Consider the following 22171-nt stretch of genomic DNA (forward strand, 5'->3'; position numbering starts at 1 on the left):
TTGATTTCTAATTTCAAAATATTGTAAAATAAATAAATGTTAAATTCAGTTTGTAAACCGTAAAATAAAAGTAAACAATTTTGAAAATATGGAAATACAGTCGTAAATATTTAGTCTATGTTGGTAATATTTTAAAATATAATCGACAATAATTTAGTCTAATTATGGATTCTTATATTTCTCTTTCGATACACGCATTCCAATTCTTTTTAAATAAAGATACAAACGTAACTTTCAATGAAATTACACATTTTCGGGTTACGAAGTCATTTTTATCAATTTAAAGACTTAGTAATTAAAATAAAGTCATTCCGATTAGAAATTTTTTCTTAAGTTGGTAACTTATTCCTTAATTATTGTTCCTGTAAAAATCTGTTAGATTGAATTATTTACGAACAAAATTATATTAATAATTTTTTCAATGTAAATAAATTTTAAGAATTGGTGAAAGGGTTTGTCTATAAAATGAACAAATCGTGTAATCGTGGATGTTGTATTAAAAGTTGTAGAATAGATTTAAAAAAAATATTATTGCAAATTTTCTTGAAATAATATTTTTTCCGCTGATTAATATCAAAAGTAGCATCATTTTCGTTTTTTTTTTTTTTTAAAAACTAATCACAAAAAACTTTTAATCATAAAAGATAATAATATCATTTTTTTAAAATTACTTACTATAAAAATATAAGAGAGACAGAGAGAGATAAACGTCTTACAAAAAAAAAAACAAGAGAAAAAACTCTGCTACCATCTCGAATAAAACACAAAAAGACACAACACAAAATGATATTTTGGCAACGTTTTTTTATACAGCAAAATATTATTCGAGAGGTATTTTATTCTTTTATAAATAACATAAAACATAATTCTAGTAATATATATAGCACACGTAGCACCAAATTGCTGAAACTGAACCAATAAATTCGAGAGAAAAAAACTAGGTGACGCACGCGACTTGTAGCACATTATTCGAACTTCTTTGTTTTATTTTTATTCGGTATTTTTATCAGTATTAAAAAAATATTTTTTATATTATAAGTAAGTAGTAGACTAAATTTTTTATTATCTATAATCTAAAACGCATACAAATACGTATACGTATTTTTCTTACGGATGCGTATAATAATTATAAAATTGATTCACATTTGATCATCACACACGCAAAAAAAAATACATTCAAAATAATTGCATTCGTTCATAATAGCAATTACTCGTAAAAATTTTGCCAATATTATTTAGAGAGCAGCTTTTTTTTTTTTTTTTTTTTTTCAAAATACAATTTTGTGTACATAGACCGGTGGAAAAAAAGAGAAATTATTTTTCCATAAATATAAAATCAACTTTCTGAATTTGAAATCGAATAAAACATTGTCTCGTGTCTTCTTGTTTAAATGAAAAACGTGAAATAATTCCAAGTCTGTAGATCTTATTATTAAGCAGAAAGTATTTCACCTCTTTCCTGCGATCATATCAGAGACGGATTTAGGCTCAGGTCCGTGATTTGAGGGGCACCCAAAATTCAAAAAGTTACTAATGAGTACGAAATTACATCGAAGAAGGCGAAAGATCGTACTTATTGTAATGTTATGCAATCATCAATTGCTTAACTTTTTGAAAATAGTAATATAAGCCTAATTGAAATTTGTTAACTAGCGCAGCAAAACTTAAAATATTTGTATCTATTTTTAGATCCAAAAGAGTTCAATTCTTGGAGACTAAATTGATAATAATGTATTAGTTTATAATTAAATCATTCAGACTTGCTGCGAGTTAGCTTGCACGAAAAAAACTAAAATCATATACAGGAAATTCGAAAAAAAAGTAGTGCTAACTATTTAACGGATGGAAAAATTCATCAAACTGAATAATTAATTTTTCTACTTCTATAATTTTTAATCAAAAGAATTTCGGTGAAAATAATATAAATTATTTAGGCGTAAATTGATTTTTTATTTAAAAAAAAACTTTTCCCAATTTCTTAACCGATCAATGTATTTATGGATTGAATGAGGAAAATTGTATTGCATATGGAGAGAGGAAAATGGATGTACACAATGAAATGGATATTTTTTTGTTTTATTATTAAATATATGATAGTCTCTAAAACGTAATATCTAAAAATGTTTTTCTTATATAAGCCGATATGTTCCTTTAAAACTATTTTTTGTTTGTTTTGTTTAAATATATAGTACCTCTAAAAATTTACGTCTATCATGTTTCTTTTTTAGCTATCCTCGTACGTACAATTTGAAACACTGCTACTGAATGTCCCTAAAAATTACTTTTTAAAAAATGGCAATATAATTGTTGGTTTACGTTCATTCTTTTATTTTTTTAATAATTATTTACATCTTTTTAATTTCTTTATTAAAATATAATACGCGACGAACACGGGTACTCGGCTACACTTTGACGTGCGTGTAGGATGATGATTTTCTTTTTAAATTAGTAAAAAAAGCTATGGTTTTTTAAAGAATTTTAAGGTGTTTAGTGGGGCGGTGTGTATGTAGCAACATCTTTGGTAAAAGTGAGACACTGTAAAGTAGATGTAATATCGAACGTTATCTCTTACGTCACAAAATAGGTAGTTAATTTTAATCTACATTTACAGCGCTCTAGTTTAAAAGTGTATTAGATTTCAAGCTGAAAATTGTTATGTAAGAAAAATAAGTGGTTGAATTTTATGGTTATCTAAATATTTACAAAACTAAAATCAAAGGTATTCATTTTCTAAAGATCTTTTCACCAAGATTAAATCCAAATTCAAATAAATTAGCTAATTCTTCATAGTTTCTTAATATGAATTACTTTATTAAAGGCATAGTTGAATTGTGAGAATCATGAAACGATTTGTGATTTCTTTCTACTCTGAATTAAATAGTTTAGAAACGAATAACTCACATTCCATAATATTCTACTTTATGATCATAAAGATACAAATGAATGAGTTCTAATATATGTTTTGGTCCTTTGAGCTGGATTAATTAATTAATTCTGTTAAAACATACAGTTATTTTCAATTTGTATCTCGAAAGAAATCAAGAGCACAATACTTTTGTTAGTGGATTCATTTCTAGTAAAATTTTCTTAAAAATGATCATACCTATCATAGAACTGTCAGTAGCAAAAAGTTTCATTTAGAATAATTTAATAATAAAAAATAAATAACTAAGAAAAAACAATTGTTCTCAATTCGCTTTGTTCATACTTTTTACGTAATTTTGTTTGATTTATTTGAGTATTTTTAATTTAAAAAAAAAATTGAAAAACATATCCATCTTTTTTTTAAAGACTAAATTACAAATTATTAAAAAATATTTTTGTTTTTAAATATACTACATCATCTTATTTGTGTGATCTCTACTCTACAGTGGTTTTTTGATTCTTTACTTCACTTAAAAAATATAAATATAAATATTTATATAAAATATGCACCTAAAAATATTTGTATCTTGAAAGTATTTAGATACAAAATAGCACAAATAAAAAATAATTCAAAAAATAATAATTAAAATACGTATAATTCTAAAATAATTCATTTTGTAAACATTTTTTTTTACATAAAAATTGTTTTGGGCATCGAAAAATAAGGATTTATTATTTTTGGATGCCTATAATATATTTTTAATCATTATTTTGCGCAAATTATACACATTTTTTAAAATGAGTCATGGATTTTGTGCTTGAATATCACTGAAAAAATATATACAAGTATAGGAGATTTCATGCTAGCCATTTTTGACATTTGATAATACACACTTATGTGAAAATATTTTCTAAAAGTTTAAAGAATCTTTTTTTTATGTAGGCAAAGCATTTGTATTATTTTGACTGTTTAGAATTGAATATTGTCTCAAAAATATTCAGGTCCTGCGAGCCGGACTATAAACAACTTTCTGTAAATATTGTTTTCCGAAATTCTACGCATCACAAAGCATACAGTTTTAATGTGGCATTTGTCAATGTGAAATTTCCATTTGTATATAAATTTTTTTAAGAGTATTTATTTCATTTAGAAAATTACGTCGAATTATTATGGCACAACAGTTTTACGTTTAAATAATTTACGTACTGATAAATTAACTTTTCTTAAAACACACAACTCCAATTAATAATCAAATTCAAATTTTAGATTCCTAATGTAATCGAATATAATAGTCAAAAATTTGTAATTGCATATAATGACCGACATTATGTTACGTTAATTTAAATTTAAGTCAATGACAGTAATAACTATTCATAAAATTTTGCATGCTTTCAAATTATTCCAAAAACTTTATATAAATTTTAATACACCATCATGTTTCAAAATACATTTTGGTCCTTCGAGCCAGATTATTACTAAGTATTATTAAAACTAAAATGAATAACTGTGATTATTAATTTTTACAGGAAATCAAAACTGTTTTACCATACCAGAAAATCAAAAACACGATTTACAATACAAAAATTATTCGTGTAATGAGAGTCATAATTTACGGAAATACTCGCCTATCTTGAAATATTTAATTAGATACCAAAAAAAAAAAGAGAATATACAAACATATTTAAAAATATTCTTATTAAATAAGGTGGGAAAATCTAAAAATTAAACTTAAATAATAAAGCTATAATCTCTTGTAGCTTAACAAAAATTTGTTGAAATCAATGTGCGTGTTTCTTTTCTTATAAAACTATTTTACGCACCATTTGAGATTCTATTTTTTTCTTGTTCGCGTCAGTCATTGTTTACTGGCTAATAACAATATGCCCCTCCCAACTGTGGGACATCACGTACATTTTAAAAAATCGCGGCTAATAAAATATTTATTCAGATTCAATACCTGAGAGAGAAAATTTCATACTTTTTACTTCTTCGATTTTTTAAACAAGAAAATATCAATATCGATTTTTCTTAATTTATTAACCACTGTAGAATAGCGTGTAGCTGCCCATTTTTAAAATCAATAAATTAATTAGAAATTAATTAATAGTCATATGTTGCACACTTTGATTGCAGATAAAATTCATCTTACACGGTTGATACGATGAACTGATTGTTTCTTTTTTTTTTTTACATTATATAAAGATAAGTTCCAGCAGGATTTCTTGTTTGTTGCGTAATAAGATGTTTTGGTTGACGATTTTGAAATTCGGTGAGCGATCATTGTTGGTTGTTGTGTGATGGGGGAATTTGTTGTATATTTAAATATTAATAAGGAGCAAATCTATTATACGCACTTCGATATACTTGAGCCTAAAAGAAAAGAAAATTTTTTTAGTCTAATAGCTTAAGCGGAAAAGTGAAATCAATATTGTGTAAATAAATGATGGCTAGATGATATTTATTTTTTTAAACCGTAATTTTAGGAGGCCTGACATTAACAGCTGTCAAAAAATGATATACGTCGGGAACAAGAGATCTTGGGATTGCATTCAAGGCTGTATGCCTGCTGTCCACGATTGCCAATTGAACGTTCGCATATAGATCTAAAGGTTGTCTTTAATCTTTTGAGTATTTGTCGAAACAACACGACTTATTTTTCATTATGAAACGATATAACAATTCACACGGCACAGCATAGAATGGCTTAGTTTGAACATGGTTCTATTAAATACTGGTTTTCACGGCAAAAGTTGCAAAACTTAGATAGAAAATTCAAATTCTTTGAGAGATTTTTTGCTTCATACCAGAATTAAATAAATAAATATATATAGTTAATATGTATTTGACTAAAAATGGCGACTAAATCAGTGCCAAAATTGAATTACTAGGTTTCTAACAGTGGTTGTATTTGTTTCCTAATACATATTTAGAGACCTGAAATTTTAATTTAAAGACTATAAAATGACGTGTGCCATTGCCCCTCTCTTTTAATTAATGCGTAATGAAGGTAACTCGATGAGAAGAGGGTAAAGGCAATTAAATTCTCCACTAAGTTCTTTGGTTTGGAATATTTCACTGTGTTTTGAAAATTAATTTTGGAGAAAATAAATAAAATTAAAAAAGAGATTTTTACCCCATATCCTGCCATTGGTCCAATTCCATGTCCTAAATATGGATCAGCATACTCACGGCCGTATCTAAAAACGAAAATAAGCAATTATTAAAGTTTATAACAATAAATAAAAAATTCAGGAAAATCAGGAATAAAATGATAAACCAACAGGATAATCTGAAATAAGAAACAAAATGATGAACGAGGATAATTGAAGAAAAATTTTTATGTATATTAAAGGAAACAAATACGGGCGTTATTCGAAATATGAAAACGTAGTAGAGGAATTTCGGAATTGATGAAAGAAAAATCAACAGGAAAATTTGATATAAAAAACAAATTGATGGCTGATTGTGGATGAATGAAAAAAAATTGATATTTTATGAACTGAAAGAAATGAAACAAATGGTATTTCGTTCTTATTTTTTTTCAATACAAAAATAGGAAACAAATGGATGTCTTCAAACGTCAAATATGAAACTTTTTAAATAAGAAAAATTAATATCTGATTTTGGATAAATGGTAAGAAGAAAATGGTATGAGCTGAAAAAATTGGAACAAATGGGAGCCTGGGAGTCGAATTCTAGACTCACCCGACAGCCGCATAACCAGCAACTGGTTGTGCAGCGGCAGCGGCAGCTCCATAGCGCGCGGCTACAGCCGTATACGTCGCCGCAGCAGCATATGTTGCCTGTTGGGCATTTGATAGAGGTGTTTTTAATAATGGTGTCGCAGCAGCAGCAGCGGCAGCCTGTAAACAATAAACAAGAACATGCAGAGCGTTGCAGCCAGTAAAATAGATACGTCTGTTGTTTCTTTTCGTATCTCTAGAGGTATGGTCATCATAGCCATTAATTTTAACATTCTCATTTTCATTATTCATTCAATTAATTATTAATATTAAATTTGTTGTTTTTATTCATTTAATTTAAAAAATAGCCCAATCAATAGCAAAATTTATCATATCCGTCTCCTCTCAAGAGATTTGAGAATCAACAAAACAAAAATACGATAAAAATAATATTTGTTGTATAAATATGACATATGTGACTGGTTTGGAGAGGATTTGTGAAAAATCCTGACTGTGCAGTTTTTCCCATCCACAATAATCCTTTTAAACTTCATTAAAGCATGCAGTGCAAATGGGTGTTTTTAAATAAATGGTCAATAACTAAGAAGATGGTAATAAACTACAGTATACAGTTTGGAAACCATCCCGTTAGGGATTTATAACATATGAAGTAAGTAGAGTTCTTATGATCATTCTTATGTATAAAACAAAGATACAATGAACTGTGAATGATGCACGAGTAATCATTTCAATTTGATCTGTAGTTGTATATGTGTATACAAGAACACAGACGATCACTTGAAGTTGTACACATACGATACAGCATGCATCACTCATAGTACATTCCCTCTTTGTTTTATACATAAGAACGTCCATAAGAACTCTTCTTACTTCATACATTATAAATGCCTAACAATATGGTTTCCAAACTATATAAAATTTTCTGAATTAGAAATTACATATATAGTTTTCTGAATTTGAAGATTGATTGCGACAATGTGTGAAATAGAAGGCACGTTTTGCTTTATCCCGAGTATGTTAAAACAATATACAAAATAATTTTTCGATAAGACAGCGGATACTTCACAAATCCGAAACAGTGTACACAGTTTCTGATACTCGTAGATCCGAGCCACCTTCTTGATCATTGATTTTTTTAATTAAAGAACAGTCTGTACTCTATATGAATGTTTCTGACAAAGAGGTTGTTCGCATTGATTAGGCTAACATAATTAATTAGTACTTTTTTGACTGAAAAATATAAACAGTAAGAACTTAGAACATTTCAAATCATTATTTACAAGCAAAGGAAATACTAGATCACTAATATTGAAGTAAAAATCAAGCCTTTATAGAAAATTGACATTAATAAAAATTTATTCATTGTACAAGATTAGAAGAAAAAATTTAAGAAATAATGTTATTTTGAAAATCTTTAAATAAATTAATTGATTAGCGGATGATATTTTCGGTGATTTTTAACGCAGATTCCTAAATCATAAAGAAACTGGAAATTTTATGAAGAATAACGCCTATAAATAAAAATCAAAAATAAAACCTCACTGAAAGTTCCGTCTCAAAAATCTAAATTTATTTGATATTGTTTAGAAAAGACGATGTTACCGTTGGAGCTATTTAAAAAAAACGCCGTCTCATACAGACCATTTGCGTAAACTTGCGTTTCTTGACCTACCGATATCGTGATGAAAAGCTTAGTTTAAATAGTAATATATATACGAATATTGCTCTCATGACTTCAATTATCACAATAAACGTCACCGTCTGAATCATACTTGATATCGTTAGTAGAGCTTAACGATAAGAACGATTATAGGAATTCGGCTACACGTTTATTTTTCTCCCCGTTAAATGACCTTTAAATTCACTCCCCTGAGTTGCGAGATCTTGGAAAGGTTGGGTTGTTGATTCTACTCATTCTTCGGATTACTGAATTTTAGAGATTTGGAGAGTATTCGGACGCCATCTCTACTATATTAAATATTACTTCCTCTATATTTCTTTGAGAACGAAAAATTCTTCTTACCATTTTCATTAACTGGAAGAACTGGTTTTCCCTTTCGATGCATAGAAATATTACAAAGAAAGCGAGCCAATGACTCAAATAAATTGCATTGTGCATTACGAAAACTCCAATAATTTACAGAAATTTTAGCGATTTGAATTACAACTTAAGCCATATTGTACGAAAACTTAGACCTAAAAACTGCATCATACGAGAAAGACAAGACTGACGTATGCTTATGTTTTCAGGAACTCGATCGATAATTGATTTTAATAATCCATAAAATTAAAGCAGGGTACCTTACGACAAAAAAGAAAATACTCTTCTTTCCTCTCTAGCTCCAAGCTTAGAATGGAGTATCTAAAATTTGGTATATCAATTTGGAAAACATAAGAATACTTCAGATTTGTATTTTGATAATAAACTTTTGGCCTTATGGTCCTGTGAAAGTTTTAATTGAACAAAGCAAACAAAATTGTTATAAATAAATGCAGCATAATAACGTATAAACTGCTCTAATCTAAAATTTTACGAATAGAATAATGTTGTTATTAGTAACGAATCTTTGGATTTGAAGCTTGTACAAAATTAGATATCTTTAAAGTTTCAATACTTCGATGAAAAACATTTAATCTACAGAAAAGAAGCCTGCAGATATTAAAAATAAGCCATCAAAAATAAAAAACGCTACAAAAAGCTTTTATAAGGTTTTTTGCTGGTGTAGAATATGACAAATATTCTAATTTTAAGTATCTCGAAAACTATTAACATTTTAACCCTTCAGAACGGTTGAAATAGGAACGGCGTAAACGGGGTAAAAAGATTCTCTCCTGCTTTTTAAAAAATTTTTCAAAATTTCAACTTGACTACTTGAAAATTGTTTTACCTTCACAAAATTTCATGGTTTACAGAATAGTGAATAAAATTTTTTTTAACTCAAAATATGCAGATAAAAAAATTAACAGGTATGAGGGTTTTTCTCATTACTTCAGTAAAATTGGTTAAAAAAACCAATTCGGATGGTTTCGTTATTGATAAATGGTAAGTAACCTGGTGATCTAAATTGAAACTACTGAAAAAGTGGCCCACTTCCTTTTTTAATTAGTACGAATTTTTTGAATATTTTGATTGGCCTTTAAAAATGTTAAGTACAAGTATTGCCATCTGGTAGTTTAAATTTAATCTATTAAAATCGGACCCACTTCTTGTTGTTATTTTATACTTCTATTAGGTTTTTCGAATTTAATTGAGTATATTGTCATTGCATGGATAAAGACAAAGTAACCGGCTATATTTGTGAAGGTTTTCTGCAATTTCGTACACTTGCTATCAAAAGACAGTTATACCCGCAAACTTAAGAATTTCTAAACTATCATATACATTTTTATACAAATAGTAATGGTTCCTAAGAAGAACCATGTGGGTTGTATTTGATAATCTTATATTATTTACAGCGTCTGGTACTCAATCGAAACCCTTAAAAAAACTTTTTGTAGATATTTTATAAATTTTCGGTGACATTTTTCCTAAATCTACAGCCAACTAGAACAAATTATATGAAGTTAATGGAAAAACACACAATATAAACGCAATTCATTATTTTGAAACCCTTTCCAAAATATTTTCATTACAAAACTGTCACTAATTAGTAAATAAACTGATTTATTAATTTTCTTGAACAGTAAACAAATGCTATAACTTGAAGTATTTTGCAAGCAAATAAAATTCAAAATCATTTTTTTATTACCTCGGTAGGAGATTGATCAGCCTGTAACAAGAAAAAGCTTCTAAAAGATAATCTTATGTTCTTTTGGGAAGCGAAAATTATGACACATTTTTTATTATATTATCTCGCGTTTTATAAAATGGAAATTTTGATTTAAGAGGAATAAAATCTATCTGTAATATTATTTTTGTATTGGAATTTAGACGTAGTAGTAGCTCTTTGAAAATAGACAATATTTTTGTTTATAGGTTAGAAATATTTTGGTTCAGGATGCGATATTAGAAAAGTAAATTCTCATCTGTTAGTAGAACGATTATTTCACAAATTCGAGTTCTAAAATTCGATTAAATTATAAATTATTATGTGAAGCAATATGAATGTTTTTGTCCCCGGCGGGGATCGAACCGAAGGTCTCTTGCCTTTTTTCACAAAAACCAGATGGTGAAACATAACCTTAAAATGATAAATCTGCCTTTTCCTTACTACATTTTACTAACAGATAGAATATTTATAAGATCGAATCCAAGACCATTCCTAGAAAGAGTTTGAGTAATTATAAAATATATGCAATTTTTTTTTTTATATCGTATTATATTAGTCTTAAAGCCTTACATTTTGAAGCCAATCAATCTATTATTTAAGCAAAGCGGGAAGCAAAAAACAATTCTTATCAATATTTTAAAATTTATATACTAATTTAGATAAGAGAAGACAGTTTTGAAAGGCTTATAGTCCAGTAGTGGCATAAATAACTTAAGGATCAAAATTTTGTTAATAAACTTCATATTTTTAAAGCTTTTCTGTAACTTGTAAACTATGTAGCAGTGCCGTTAGAAATTTCCTTCTTTTCAACTATGAAACTGAGAGTAATAGTATTAGCCTATTGTGTGTTTTGAAAGTGAGTAAATTTTCCATTCTGTTGGAGCCAAAGCCGCCCGCTTTGAAAACGCAGAATAGGCTTATGATTGAGGACGCGGTGTTGGCTACACTTTAGAAATTTTCAGTTTTTCTGAAATGACTCACTAAAATTACCCTTGGTCGTAGACCTAATAGACATTTTGTAAGATAAATGTATGCCCCTACTAGACTATTAAGAAAAGGTACAGAGATGTAGCTACCACGCTAAACGTAGACAAATTTATATTTGTCTTTTTAATTTAATCGCGGTAATGCAGATATTATACCGGCGTGAAAACATACCGATTCCTTCAAGCAACGAAAAGGCCACTTATTAATTCTTTATTTGGAGAGTCTAACTAGGGGGGTTTGCCAATTACATTCCCAGGAAATTAGACCTGATTCCTGCGTTGTGTAGTAAGGCAAATCCATGATATGTGCTTTATCGACGTAAGATAGCTTAAATTCAAACAATTAAACCGTCAAATATTTGCTATTGGGTTAACGGTTTACTATGACAAATACCGTGTAAATTAGGCTTTTTTTAAAATACTACAATATAAATTTGTATAGCGTGGTAGCGAAAATTTATTTCTCGGAAGATTTTTAAAATTGAAATTATAGAAGATTTTTTGTTTTTAATATTCTTTGAAGTGATTAAAAATATTTGTTAATTCCACCAATTAACGGAAGTTCCTGTTTAGAAATTGAATTGACAAATTAACAAAAATAAAATTATTTCTGCTGTAAATCTCGTAAAACCATTGGATAAACAAGAGAATTTTCAGTAGGATATCGATGACTTTTCGATTCTATTTTCTATCGACAGTAAACTAAATAAATTGGAAATATATTCTTACTAAAAATTTTCCTTACCTGAAGTCTATAGTTTGGATCCGCTGTTGCTGCATGTGCTGCTAGGAACGGGTCATAATAAACACTAAACATAAAAAGAAAAAAATTTTAATACTTCCAAAGTGTTTTTAAAAATAACGTTTTTTTTTTACATTAATTTATACAATTTTAAAATTTATAAAAAATAATAAAATTCAGTTAGTTTTTAGTAGTTTGGGTAATTAATTTATTTACTAATTATTACAAAAATAATTTTACTTACATAAAATAATTAAATGAAACAAATGCAATGATTTTAAAATATATACAACGTGTTTACTAAATAAGTAGCATTTTATTTTGATGAAATATTTTTTTAAGTCGGTATTACTTGAATCATGAACCAAAGCACCCCGCAATATTAGACAGGAAAATGGCTTGCTGTGAAACTTTTTCTAATCCAACCTAAAATGTTCTTTGGATTATTCTGATTAAAAGCTCTCAAGACCACAAAAAATTTTGAACGAGTAATTTTCGAGCTACGGGTGATCAAGCTACACATACGTTATAGTTATATAGCTCAAAAATTACTCAATAAAAAATTTTGTGACCGAAGAACATTTTGGGGGCGATTTGAAAAAGTTTCACAGAAAGCCATTTTCCTGATCATATAGGCACTATAAATATATGTGTGGCTTTGATCGCCCGTAGCTAGAAAACTACTCGTTCAAAATTTTTGTGGCCATGAGAGTTTTTGATCAGAATGCTTTGTGTTTCCAAAAATGCATTTCAATATCCATGAAACTCTGAAGAAAACAATTTCGATTTTACCGATCGCGAAAAGTAGAAAAAAAAGAATCTCCTGAATAAAAGTTTCAGTGGCCTTGATGCTCAAAATTAAAAGCTTTGGAGATAGAATCAATGTCTAAATAAAACGTGGGATCTAATTCGATGAGATGAGAAGCCACATCGAATAAGTCATTAACAAGGAAATTAGAACACTCTCCTTAACATGTAGAATTGTCCTTCCTAATTTTCATTTCCCCCATTCTTTTATTAAACTGAAAGTCGGGAATTTTTACAGTTGTTTTTTAGCGGTTATTGGCATAGGTGGTTTCTTTACTTAAAGATAACTAGGTTCTATCCAAACCTAGAACTAGGACAATATTAATGTCCTTCTTCAAGGAAGATAAGGGTTCTAGAAATACAGAAACTAAAACCGAATTCAAATAGAACAACCTAACTGCCGAAACATTTCGAATACATCAGGTCCAAAAATGAATCATCAAAATATATTGCTTATTATCTACTAACACAGAGTATATTAAAAGATTTTCAATTAAAAAAAGAGATAAAATACAGAAATATATATATTAAAAAGAAATAGTTAAGTAAAGAAAGTAAGTATTAAGTAGAGTAGTGGGTGTGTTACTCACGGTGTGTATCCATGCAGCGCACTTGCAGCGGCCGCGGTGAGGGGTGTGGGGTGTCGTGCAAACGCAGCGGCCGCAGCTGGAAACGCGGCTCGTGCGCGACCACGTTGTATCGCTACGCCTCGCAACGCTGCCGCAGCTATATAGGTAAACAAACACAACAGGCACATGCTGGTTAATATTTTTTTTTAAGTTCAACACAAACACATTCTTTTGTTTTTTTTTTTCGATTAAATAAATAATTTAAAAAATTCACCGCTAACTTGCTAAATAATCTGTTTACAATATTTACAACAATAACAGCAGCGTACCAAAAAATACTTTGCCCGACAAAATTTATAGCACAAACTGTGTAAGTGAGATCAATTAATTACTTTACACGTGGCAGAATATTTTCTAAGTTAATTAATTTTTTTATTGCTCTTAAATAATACTGAACCAATCATTTGAAATATTCAATAGGTTTTTACTTGAAGCTAATACATTTTTGGTTGGAACATCGAATTTCCTTACGAATACATCAATCGAAAAACTTCATTTTTTATATAACAATAATTCAGCTGAAGTTCATTTTGACTCCATCGATTACGCATCGATGCTCGTCTATATCTATAAGAATGCGCAATTTCTGGTCAGTAAATTTCAGTTTTAGATTCGAGAAATAAAATTTAGAAGGAATGTAATGTAACTGAATAAAAATGAAACCCGAAGAACTAGGTCCAATCTGAAGTCAGAACATGATCTCCTTTCATTAAATTCTGCAACTTTTATTAAGGTTATGGCCCACCTTTTGTAACTACTACCCAAGCATAGTGAAATACTACGATTGAACTTCCATTTGTTAAGCTATAAAGCTTCAACTCTCCAATTTCTTGAGTCTAAGTGAAAGGAACGAAATTCATCTGGTAGATAAACTGGTATACAAAGGAAAATTAACGCACCTTTGTAGAAGCACAGTCTTTTTACGACATTTGAATTGCATAATGAATTAGTTTGACTGCGAACAGTCCTAAACAAAGCAAGAAAAGAATCCTAACGAGACCTAAAACGAGTGAGAAGCAAAATATTCATCAGTTTATCGATCGGTAAATACGGTTAGAAGAATTAAGCAGGAAGTTGGGGGGAAAACATTCTTTTGGAAAACGATATTTTTATGCAATCGAAAATTTGGGAGTAGGTAATTCTCTCCTTTCTTATGGATAGGAGCTTTAGATAAACGCAATGCTTTAAATAAAGGTTAAAGACACCAAACAGGAAAGTATCGCAGATAATTAAGACTACAGTGCATCAAATTCGTTACTCGTCAAGCAATGTGTTCGAGCATGTAATATTCTCTAAAAACCACTCGAATGAGCAAATGGCAATTTTAAACTTTAAAAAATAATTAAATTATAAAACGTAAAAACGCCAGAAAATTTCAAAAATGTTAATAAAGTATTATAAGAGCAATAATTCCAAAATTATCCACAAGACGAAGAAAAAAGTGATTGTTTTAGTAACATTATTTTCATTCTTGTTCAAGACAAATAAATACAAAAAATACATTTTTAATCAATCAAAAAATTTGATTATTTTGTTAGTAAAAAAAATAAATTAAATAAAATAAAGAAAAATCACACAATCATAAAAAGTAGTTGTTAAGGGTTAATTTTAATGTAAAATGAGATTAAAAAAATCCACATTCCACAAAAAGTGCTTGAAATATTTTTGCTTGTGTATAACCATGTTATGTAACATGGTTAAATTGTTTTGAATGTTACTATACCTCCGTCGGGCAGTTCGTGGTGTTAACACCAATTGTGGTGCTGTTGTTGCTGTTGCAGCTGTTCCCGGGGTAGTTGCAGTTGCTGGGGATGCCCCCATTGCCCATGGCCACGCCATTGTTGGCAGCCGATATCCAGGCAATGTACACAAATTAGCGGCCAATTCTAAATTATTTGTTTAATTAACAAAGTGTATTTTTGTCTATATACGATTGAAACGCCAGAGAGATCCTAGTTGAACTAAAAGGATTGGTCACTTTAAAAATATTCTTTCATTTTTACACAAAGTTTCACTTAATAAAACCTTTTTTTCTGCATATTTATATAGCTAGTGCTTTATTATTTGGATCGTTTGTTTCCATGATGCACAAAATGTGCAAGCATAACGAATTATCCACTTATTCGAAGAAATGATTTGACAATTTCTTTTTGCAATATTTTTCAAATCCACCACAAAATTAACAGCTATATTAAAATCTAAAAATATATATAATGACCAATCCTGTTAGTTACTTTGCCGACCACCATCACGGGCGTATGAAAATCTGGTTTCATCCATTTATTTTTAAATTTTTTCTTTAAAGTATTATTTTGTTTATAATGTTTGAAGTAATTATTTCGTTTTTATTTTAATTTACACAATAATTTTCCAAAAAAAGAGACCAAACTGAAATGGAACAGTTAATAAGCCGGTATTGGAGAAGTTGGGAAACAGCATAGATTTTAATGCAATTTTTTTAACGTGTTTATAGCACCTAAAGGAACATTCAGCCAACTTAACCTAATCATCCTAGCGAGAGGCGCACATGTACTCCAAAATTTTTTTAAATGCTTATTTTGACTTAAAATTGTCATCTAGTAGGTATTTTTGGTTGTTGAATACGAATCCTATGTCGGCTTATACGGATTTTTAAAGAGATGTCCAACTAATTAATAGCGGGGAAACAGTGGTAGATTAAGCAGTAGGCGGAATAGGAAACTAACCACATTGGTTAAGGGGGCCGGGGAAAGATCAAAATAGAAAAAGTCTTTGTAGGAGAAAATTGATTTACGAAGAGTTAAAAAAACGACGCTGTATGATTTTTACAACCCGACGAAAATTGCATTGCCTATGGAACCCGGGCATGGGCTAATCCAGCATTGGCATAGAAGAAGAAAAGAAGATATGTTCAACCAATGTACACGACTGATGATACACAATTTAATCACCCCCTCCCGTATGTATAGTTTGATAACTCCCACATCTAAGTGTATCTGTTTTTGTGAAATAATATGATGATTATGTATTATTTTTTTGTTTTCTTTACAAATAAAGACAAAAAAATATTTTTTTAAATATCTTTACCCAATTAAATCAATTATCGTTTTATAATGGCATCCTCTACATTCTAAAGTGACACTTACTCGTTTGATGAGTTCGATTGGCCTGTGAATGCACATATCATTCTATTTTTCCCATAGTCACATCTCCCGAATTAGGTCTCAGATCGAAATTCGATCAAGAGCTTTTCGATTTGTCTTGATAAGCTTAATTTACTGGTATAATTTTCTGTTATCAATAATAGAACACCCTGTATAGGAATTCGGAATAGGAAATTGAGGAGTCCAGGACGGCTCACACGTCTCACAAAAAATGACAATTGGTAAAAAAGGTTGATTAACTTTTTTCTTAGAAATTATTGTATAAATGTATAAAAATCATCCGTAAATCGAAAGAATATAAAATATTCAGCCTCTGTCTACAAACTACCATTCCATAAAAACAAAAAACAAAATAAAAAGTTTATAAAAAAAAGCTGTACCCATTATAAAAGCGTGTGTACAAGAGATATTAATTAGACATCCTTTCGATTAACGAATATTCTAAAAAAAAACATATTAGTTACAATCTAAAATTTTAAATCTAAAATATAAAAGCCTTGATAAAAATACCACCCATATATCTAAAAAAAATTAGGTGTGTATATTAAAAAAATTTCCATACAACAAAATAAAAGCAATGAATGTTTTGTTTCTGGTTTTTTTAGACACAAACATTGAAAAAATTTACTTATGAAAGCATGAGACTAGACGACAAAATGACATTAATAATCTAAAAAGACTTAAAATTACTAAGAAACTTTTGGTTTTTTTTTCAAATAAATAAACGAAACAACACCTACCCTCTGGCCATTGAACGCAGACTGCAAAATATAGAAAAAAACAAAAATAAAAAATTAGTAACTTCGAAAAAATTAAACTTTCTACTTAAATTTAAAAATATGTTTTAGCTACCCAAAGTATTTTTTTTGGAAAATGATTTACTATTAAAAATGTTTGTTTAACATTGACAGAATAAGTTGAAAAATTTCTATACAACAAACTTAGCGAGCTCTTTTTTTCTTTAATAAAAATTTTCACAAAAAGCCAAATATTATACTACAATACAATTATGTAATTAAAAATTAACTCGACAAACGAAAAAAAAATAAAACTTATTTTCAAAGAACAAAGCAAACAAAAAATGATAAATATTTAAAATACGAATTTGAATATTATGGCAAATATTGATATACGGAAATTAGTTTTTCTGAGAAAAAGGGAAAGTTTGATTTTCTTTTTAAGTATTTTATTATGTGTATGCTTAAATCTTGGGGGGATAAAAGGTTTATGAAGATTCAGAAACTTTTTAATAAAAAAAAATTCTTATATATATATATCTATTATGGGTTCAAAAATAGACTAAAATCTATAGAATGTCCAACGAAATGGAGTTGATAAGAAACGTTTTGTAGTCAATTTTACGACAAAACGTTATAGACTACAAGCCCCATTTTTCGGGTGAAATGACCCACCAGGAAGAATCATGTTGAAAAAGATGCTTTTATATGTAAAAGTAAGTTTAAGCACCATGGCGTCAGTTTTGCACCATGGTTCCATGATTCCTGATGGGCCATTTCACCCGAACAATTTTAGCATAGGCTTGCAGTCCATTTAATCTTTATACAAATTCCTAAGACAAATTTTGGATCAGATTACGGGGTGTTCGAATTCCATTCTTACTTGTCGACCCAATTCAAGAACATCCCATACATTTAATTCACTGTTGAAAGATTAATTCCGTTCTTTCATTTCGAAAGAGAACTAAATGATCCCTATGATCCCTCAAAACTTAACCTCAAAGGAATGGATTAATATATACTATTAGTGGGTAAAGTGAGAAGAAATAAATGCGTGTTTATGGTGTTTTCTGTTAAGATTGTTTGTAAGAGAAACAATTTGGAAAAATTCCACTGTATGAAAAAATTGAGCAAAACATAGAAAATACTTTTAGAAAACAAGGTTCTTTAGACTAAAATTTTTTTGACGAATTTAATGATAACTAAGAATTTAGAATAATAGTTAAAAATAACAAGGGTGGAATTTCATGACAACCGATGGAGCCATGCCTCATAACAAGATGAACATTTGGGAACATCATACAGTGTTCTTTGGTCTCTGTCGGTTGTACAGTCCCAATGGCGTAACAATAGGGTAGTGTCGTCTAAATATTTGGTTTTAGTTTTACAAAAATGCAAAACTAATACCAAGACTTTCTGAGAATGCAGTGTTGTTAGAAGAGTTCGCTGAAGGTTATATTCTTCGAGGGTTTCGCGGTGTGTTTGTTACGCCACTGAATTATTACTATATGTATTCGAATAACAGGCATAAATAACAAAACGATTAGTTCATTCAATGACGTCTAAAGTTGACACATGCAGTTTCGTCTACAAGCGTTCAGTATCAGTCATTAGTTTTTCTTACTTTCCAACAAATGTAAGAAATTATTTCATCCAAGAAATCAATTTCAGAAAATAATTTTCAAACAACGATTAGACGGACCTTCGAATTCTCGAAATATACAAAGATTTTTTGCACTACTTAAACAATCAAGACAACAATCACGATCAAAAAATTTAAAAGGTAAGAGACCAAAATAGTAGAGGCGATACGCGATAAATATTGAGTTTCAATATTGCATTTTGTGAATCTAGATTACCCTTTTGCACAGTATTTGTAAACCAGAAAGAATTAATTTAGCTCTTATTTAACAGAAATAATAGTTTTTTATTGGCTACACCTGTGCAAAGTGGGAATCCACGCCGGCAAAATGCAGTATTTTTGTACCGCCTGTACTAAAAATAAAAACACACAGAAATTAAAAGAAAGATTTGTTTTTAAATAAAAAAGATATCAATTATATAATAAAAAATTATATATACGAACTCTCACCCAAAGTAGGGACAGGTCCATTCCTAGTCAGAAAAACTAAACGCATAAAAAATAAAACGCTCAGAATATTTATATCCAAAAAATGTCAAAGAACATAAATTTTAATTCTACGGTATCCTAATTTAATAAAGTGGAAATATAATTTGACTTTTTTTTGAAAAAAAAGAGCCACAAAAAGATTTTTGACAATCTACAAAATACTACTACAAACGAAAAAAGCAAAATAAAAAAAGGTTTTCATCTAGCAGAAATTAAAATAATTCAAATTTTATTCTGTGGGCATTTTGTAAGATTTTGAGTTGCCCGAAAATCTAAGTTAAATTTTTCGTTAATTTTAAAACAGAATGTCTACTTATTGGAGCTTCATTCTAAAAACTTAAGAAACCAAAAGAAATGGGAGGAATTTAAACACAGTTTTACGTAGTTTAGAAATCAAAAAAATTATAAATCAAAATTTCTTCTAATTGTCTGTTAAGAGATCGACGAAACATTAAGAAATTTTTGTAATCGTTCCTGACAACTACTAGTCGTTTGGCGTCTAGTTTTGTTGAGCACGGGACAGAAAGGGATTTTCAAAATGCCGTTCGTCAACCAAATCGTTTCAATGAATTGGTTGAAGCGGTCAGAGAGAGCGTTGCCCAGAACCCAAAAGTGAGATACCGCCCGAGATGCTTGAAAAGGTTATGGAAAACTTTTTTGTTTTCGCCAATATAGACTTACACTTGATTGATGATGTATTCGCCAGACGATTTTAAAGTTATAAATCACGGCACTTATGATTGACAATCTAAACTATCGATATTTCCTGATTAAGCAGACATGTTCAAACAATAAAAGGTTAGACGTAGTTGTGATTTGTGACCGAGGACTTATTTGTGAAATTGAGTACGAGTGAGTTATAAAAAAAACCCGCAATGAGAAAATGGTTTTGGGCAACCAAATGTAGTCCCTTAATTTTAATTTCGTTCATGTATTAATGTATTCGACAGGACAGTTTTGATTTCTTTACCGAATAAAATGCATAAAAAATTCTAACTGCGAAAGTATCGAATTTTTTTAAGTTATACTTCTTTAGATCCTTTAGGAAAAAATGCTGAGTGAACTTTTATGATGCGCGCGCACAGGATGATTCGAAAACTACATGTTGAAGTTATTTACACTTTTTAACACTATGAAGTTAGTCGATAATCTAAATGTCACTCATAATAGACAAGGATACATAGATGACAGATTAAATGTTATCTATGAATACAATAGATAGGTTAACTGGAATATATATTATTAATTTACATTAATTATAAATTATTATATTTGTTATTACCGAAGAAGTATAACTTTTTAAGCGCGTATATAAGTACAAACATCCATTTTATTTTATAGTAATTCGACATTAAATTCTCAGAAATAAGAAATAATTATTGAAAGAAACTAAAAAATATATAAAAATTTATAAGAAAATTTTATATAAAATCACACATGCTAGGAGATAAAATTGAGTTTTCCAACACATTTGTTTGTAATTACAGTTTAAAAATGTAATTAATAAAATTAGAAACAACAGTTTTGTTAAAAAATGATTAGCAAACAAATTCAATACAAAAGATGTTTCCTCCAAAATTATAAAATAAAAAAAAAGTTTATATTTACTAACCGTTTGGAAGTGTTGCTGGTTTTTTCGTTTGGACTCGTGCTGTGGCGTTATTGACCTAAATAGAAAAATATTCGTTTTAGAATCGTATAAATTTTTCTTGCTTTTAATTTTAAATTATCTGTACAATTATTTTTTGTATATGAATGGATATTCTTTCTAGTTGTTATCTCTTTATTAAGAAAAAGGATGCTTTCATTAGATCTTCGATTAAATTTAAGGTACCATTCATGATTTAAAAGTAAGTGTACAGATTTTAATCTGAAATAAAATATTGATTAAGTTATAATTAAGCTTAAGAACTAATATCGTTTAAATGTACCTCTTCGTCCAAAGGTTAATTTAATCTTCAATTTCAGATTCGAAGTGTTCTACGATATTAAAATTTCTGTTAGCTAAAAATCAGTAACCAGAGTGCGATGTGTATTACATAGAATCAATTCGAATAATTCTGATTGCCAATTGTTCTTATAAAAACGTTGTTAATGAGGTGAGCTATTTATGCTCAAAAGCATTTCCTTTCCTTTAGTGAACTTCGTGAGTAACTTCTTTACGACGAGCCGAACAAAATATTTTAAGGCGTCGAGGAAGAATACGCCGATTAAGTGATAATAGATCTGTAGCCAAACATACTAGTAATGAGTCATTTGAAAAAGGCTTAAAATCTCAAAGATGTTAACCAGGACCATGTTTCCAAAGCGAAGGGGGAGCTTTTGGCCCCAATAGAGTTCCAAAGATGTAGCGTTTGTCCCAAACTTGAACTGATTTCATAAAGGGTAGAACCGGTTTTAATCGACAGGTATTCCAAAAAAATATAGGCTACGTGAAAGCGTCCGCAAACCCTTTGTGGAATTAGTTCAAACTTGATACATGCGCTACATCTTTAGCAATCTATCGGACCCAAAGCCCCCTCCCCACTTTGAGACCGCGGAATAGACTTACGATTGAGGTTGCAGTGCGAGCTTACACATCTGTGCAATTTTCAGCTTTTCTAAAATGACTCGCTAAAATTCTGCTAGGCCGCCGACCTATAAGTTAATATGAAAC

At 29.2% G+C, this 22171-nt stretch overlaps 1 protein-coding gene across 8 annotated transcripts in view; it reads right to left on the reverse strand.

The window, feature by feature from the left end:
- Positions 1-4577: 4577 nt before the first annotated feature.
- Positions 4578-22171, reverse strand: part of LOC123305991 (RNA binding protein fox-1 homolog 3-like) — a 306815-nt gene continuing 289221 nt past the window's right edge. For 3 of the 8 annotated variants that reach the window (XM_044887847.1, XM_044887842.1, XM_044887841.1), the window contains 9 exons: positions 21128-21182; positions 17388-17408; positions 15228-15390; positions 12072-12135; positions 10911-10928; positions 10320-10340; positions 6572-6729; positions 6000-6063; positions 4578-5236 (listed from right to left, as the gene is read on the reverse strand). In XM_044887847.1, the coding sequence (XP_044743782.1) occupies positions 5192-5236; positions 6000-6063; positions 6572-6729; positions 10320-10340; positions 10911-10928; positions 12072-12135; positions 15228-15390; positions 17388-17408; positions 21128-21182 (609 nt within the window). In that variant the 3' untranslated portion in view covers positions 4578-5191. Of the gene's footprint in view, positions 5237-5999; positions 6064-6571; positions 6730-10319; positions 10341-10910; positions 10929-12071; positions 12136-13465; positions 13602-15227; positions 15391-17387; positions 17409-21127; positions 21183-22171 lie in introns of all 8 variants that reach the window. The other 5 variants (XM_044887848.1, XM_044887844.1, XM_044887843.1 and 2 more) reach the window with 4 other exon arrangements.

Source organism: Chrysoperla carnea, chromosome 1, assembly GCF_905475395.1.
Source record: "Chrysoperla carnea chromosome 1, inChrCarn1.1, whole genome shotgun sequence".
NCBI lineage: Eukaryota > Metazoa > Arthropoda > Insecta > Neuroptera > Chrysopidae > Chrysoperla > Chrysoperla carnea.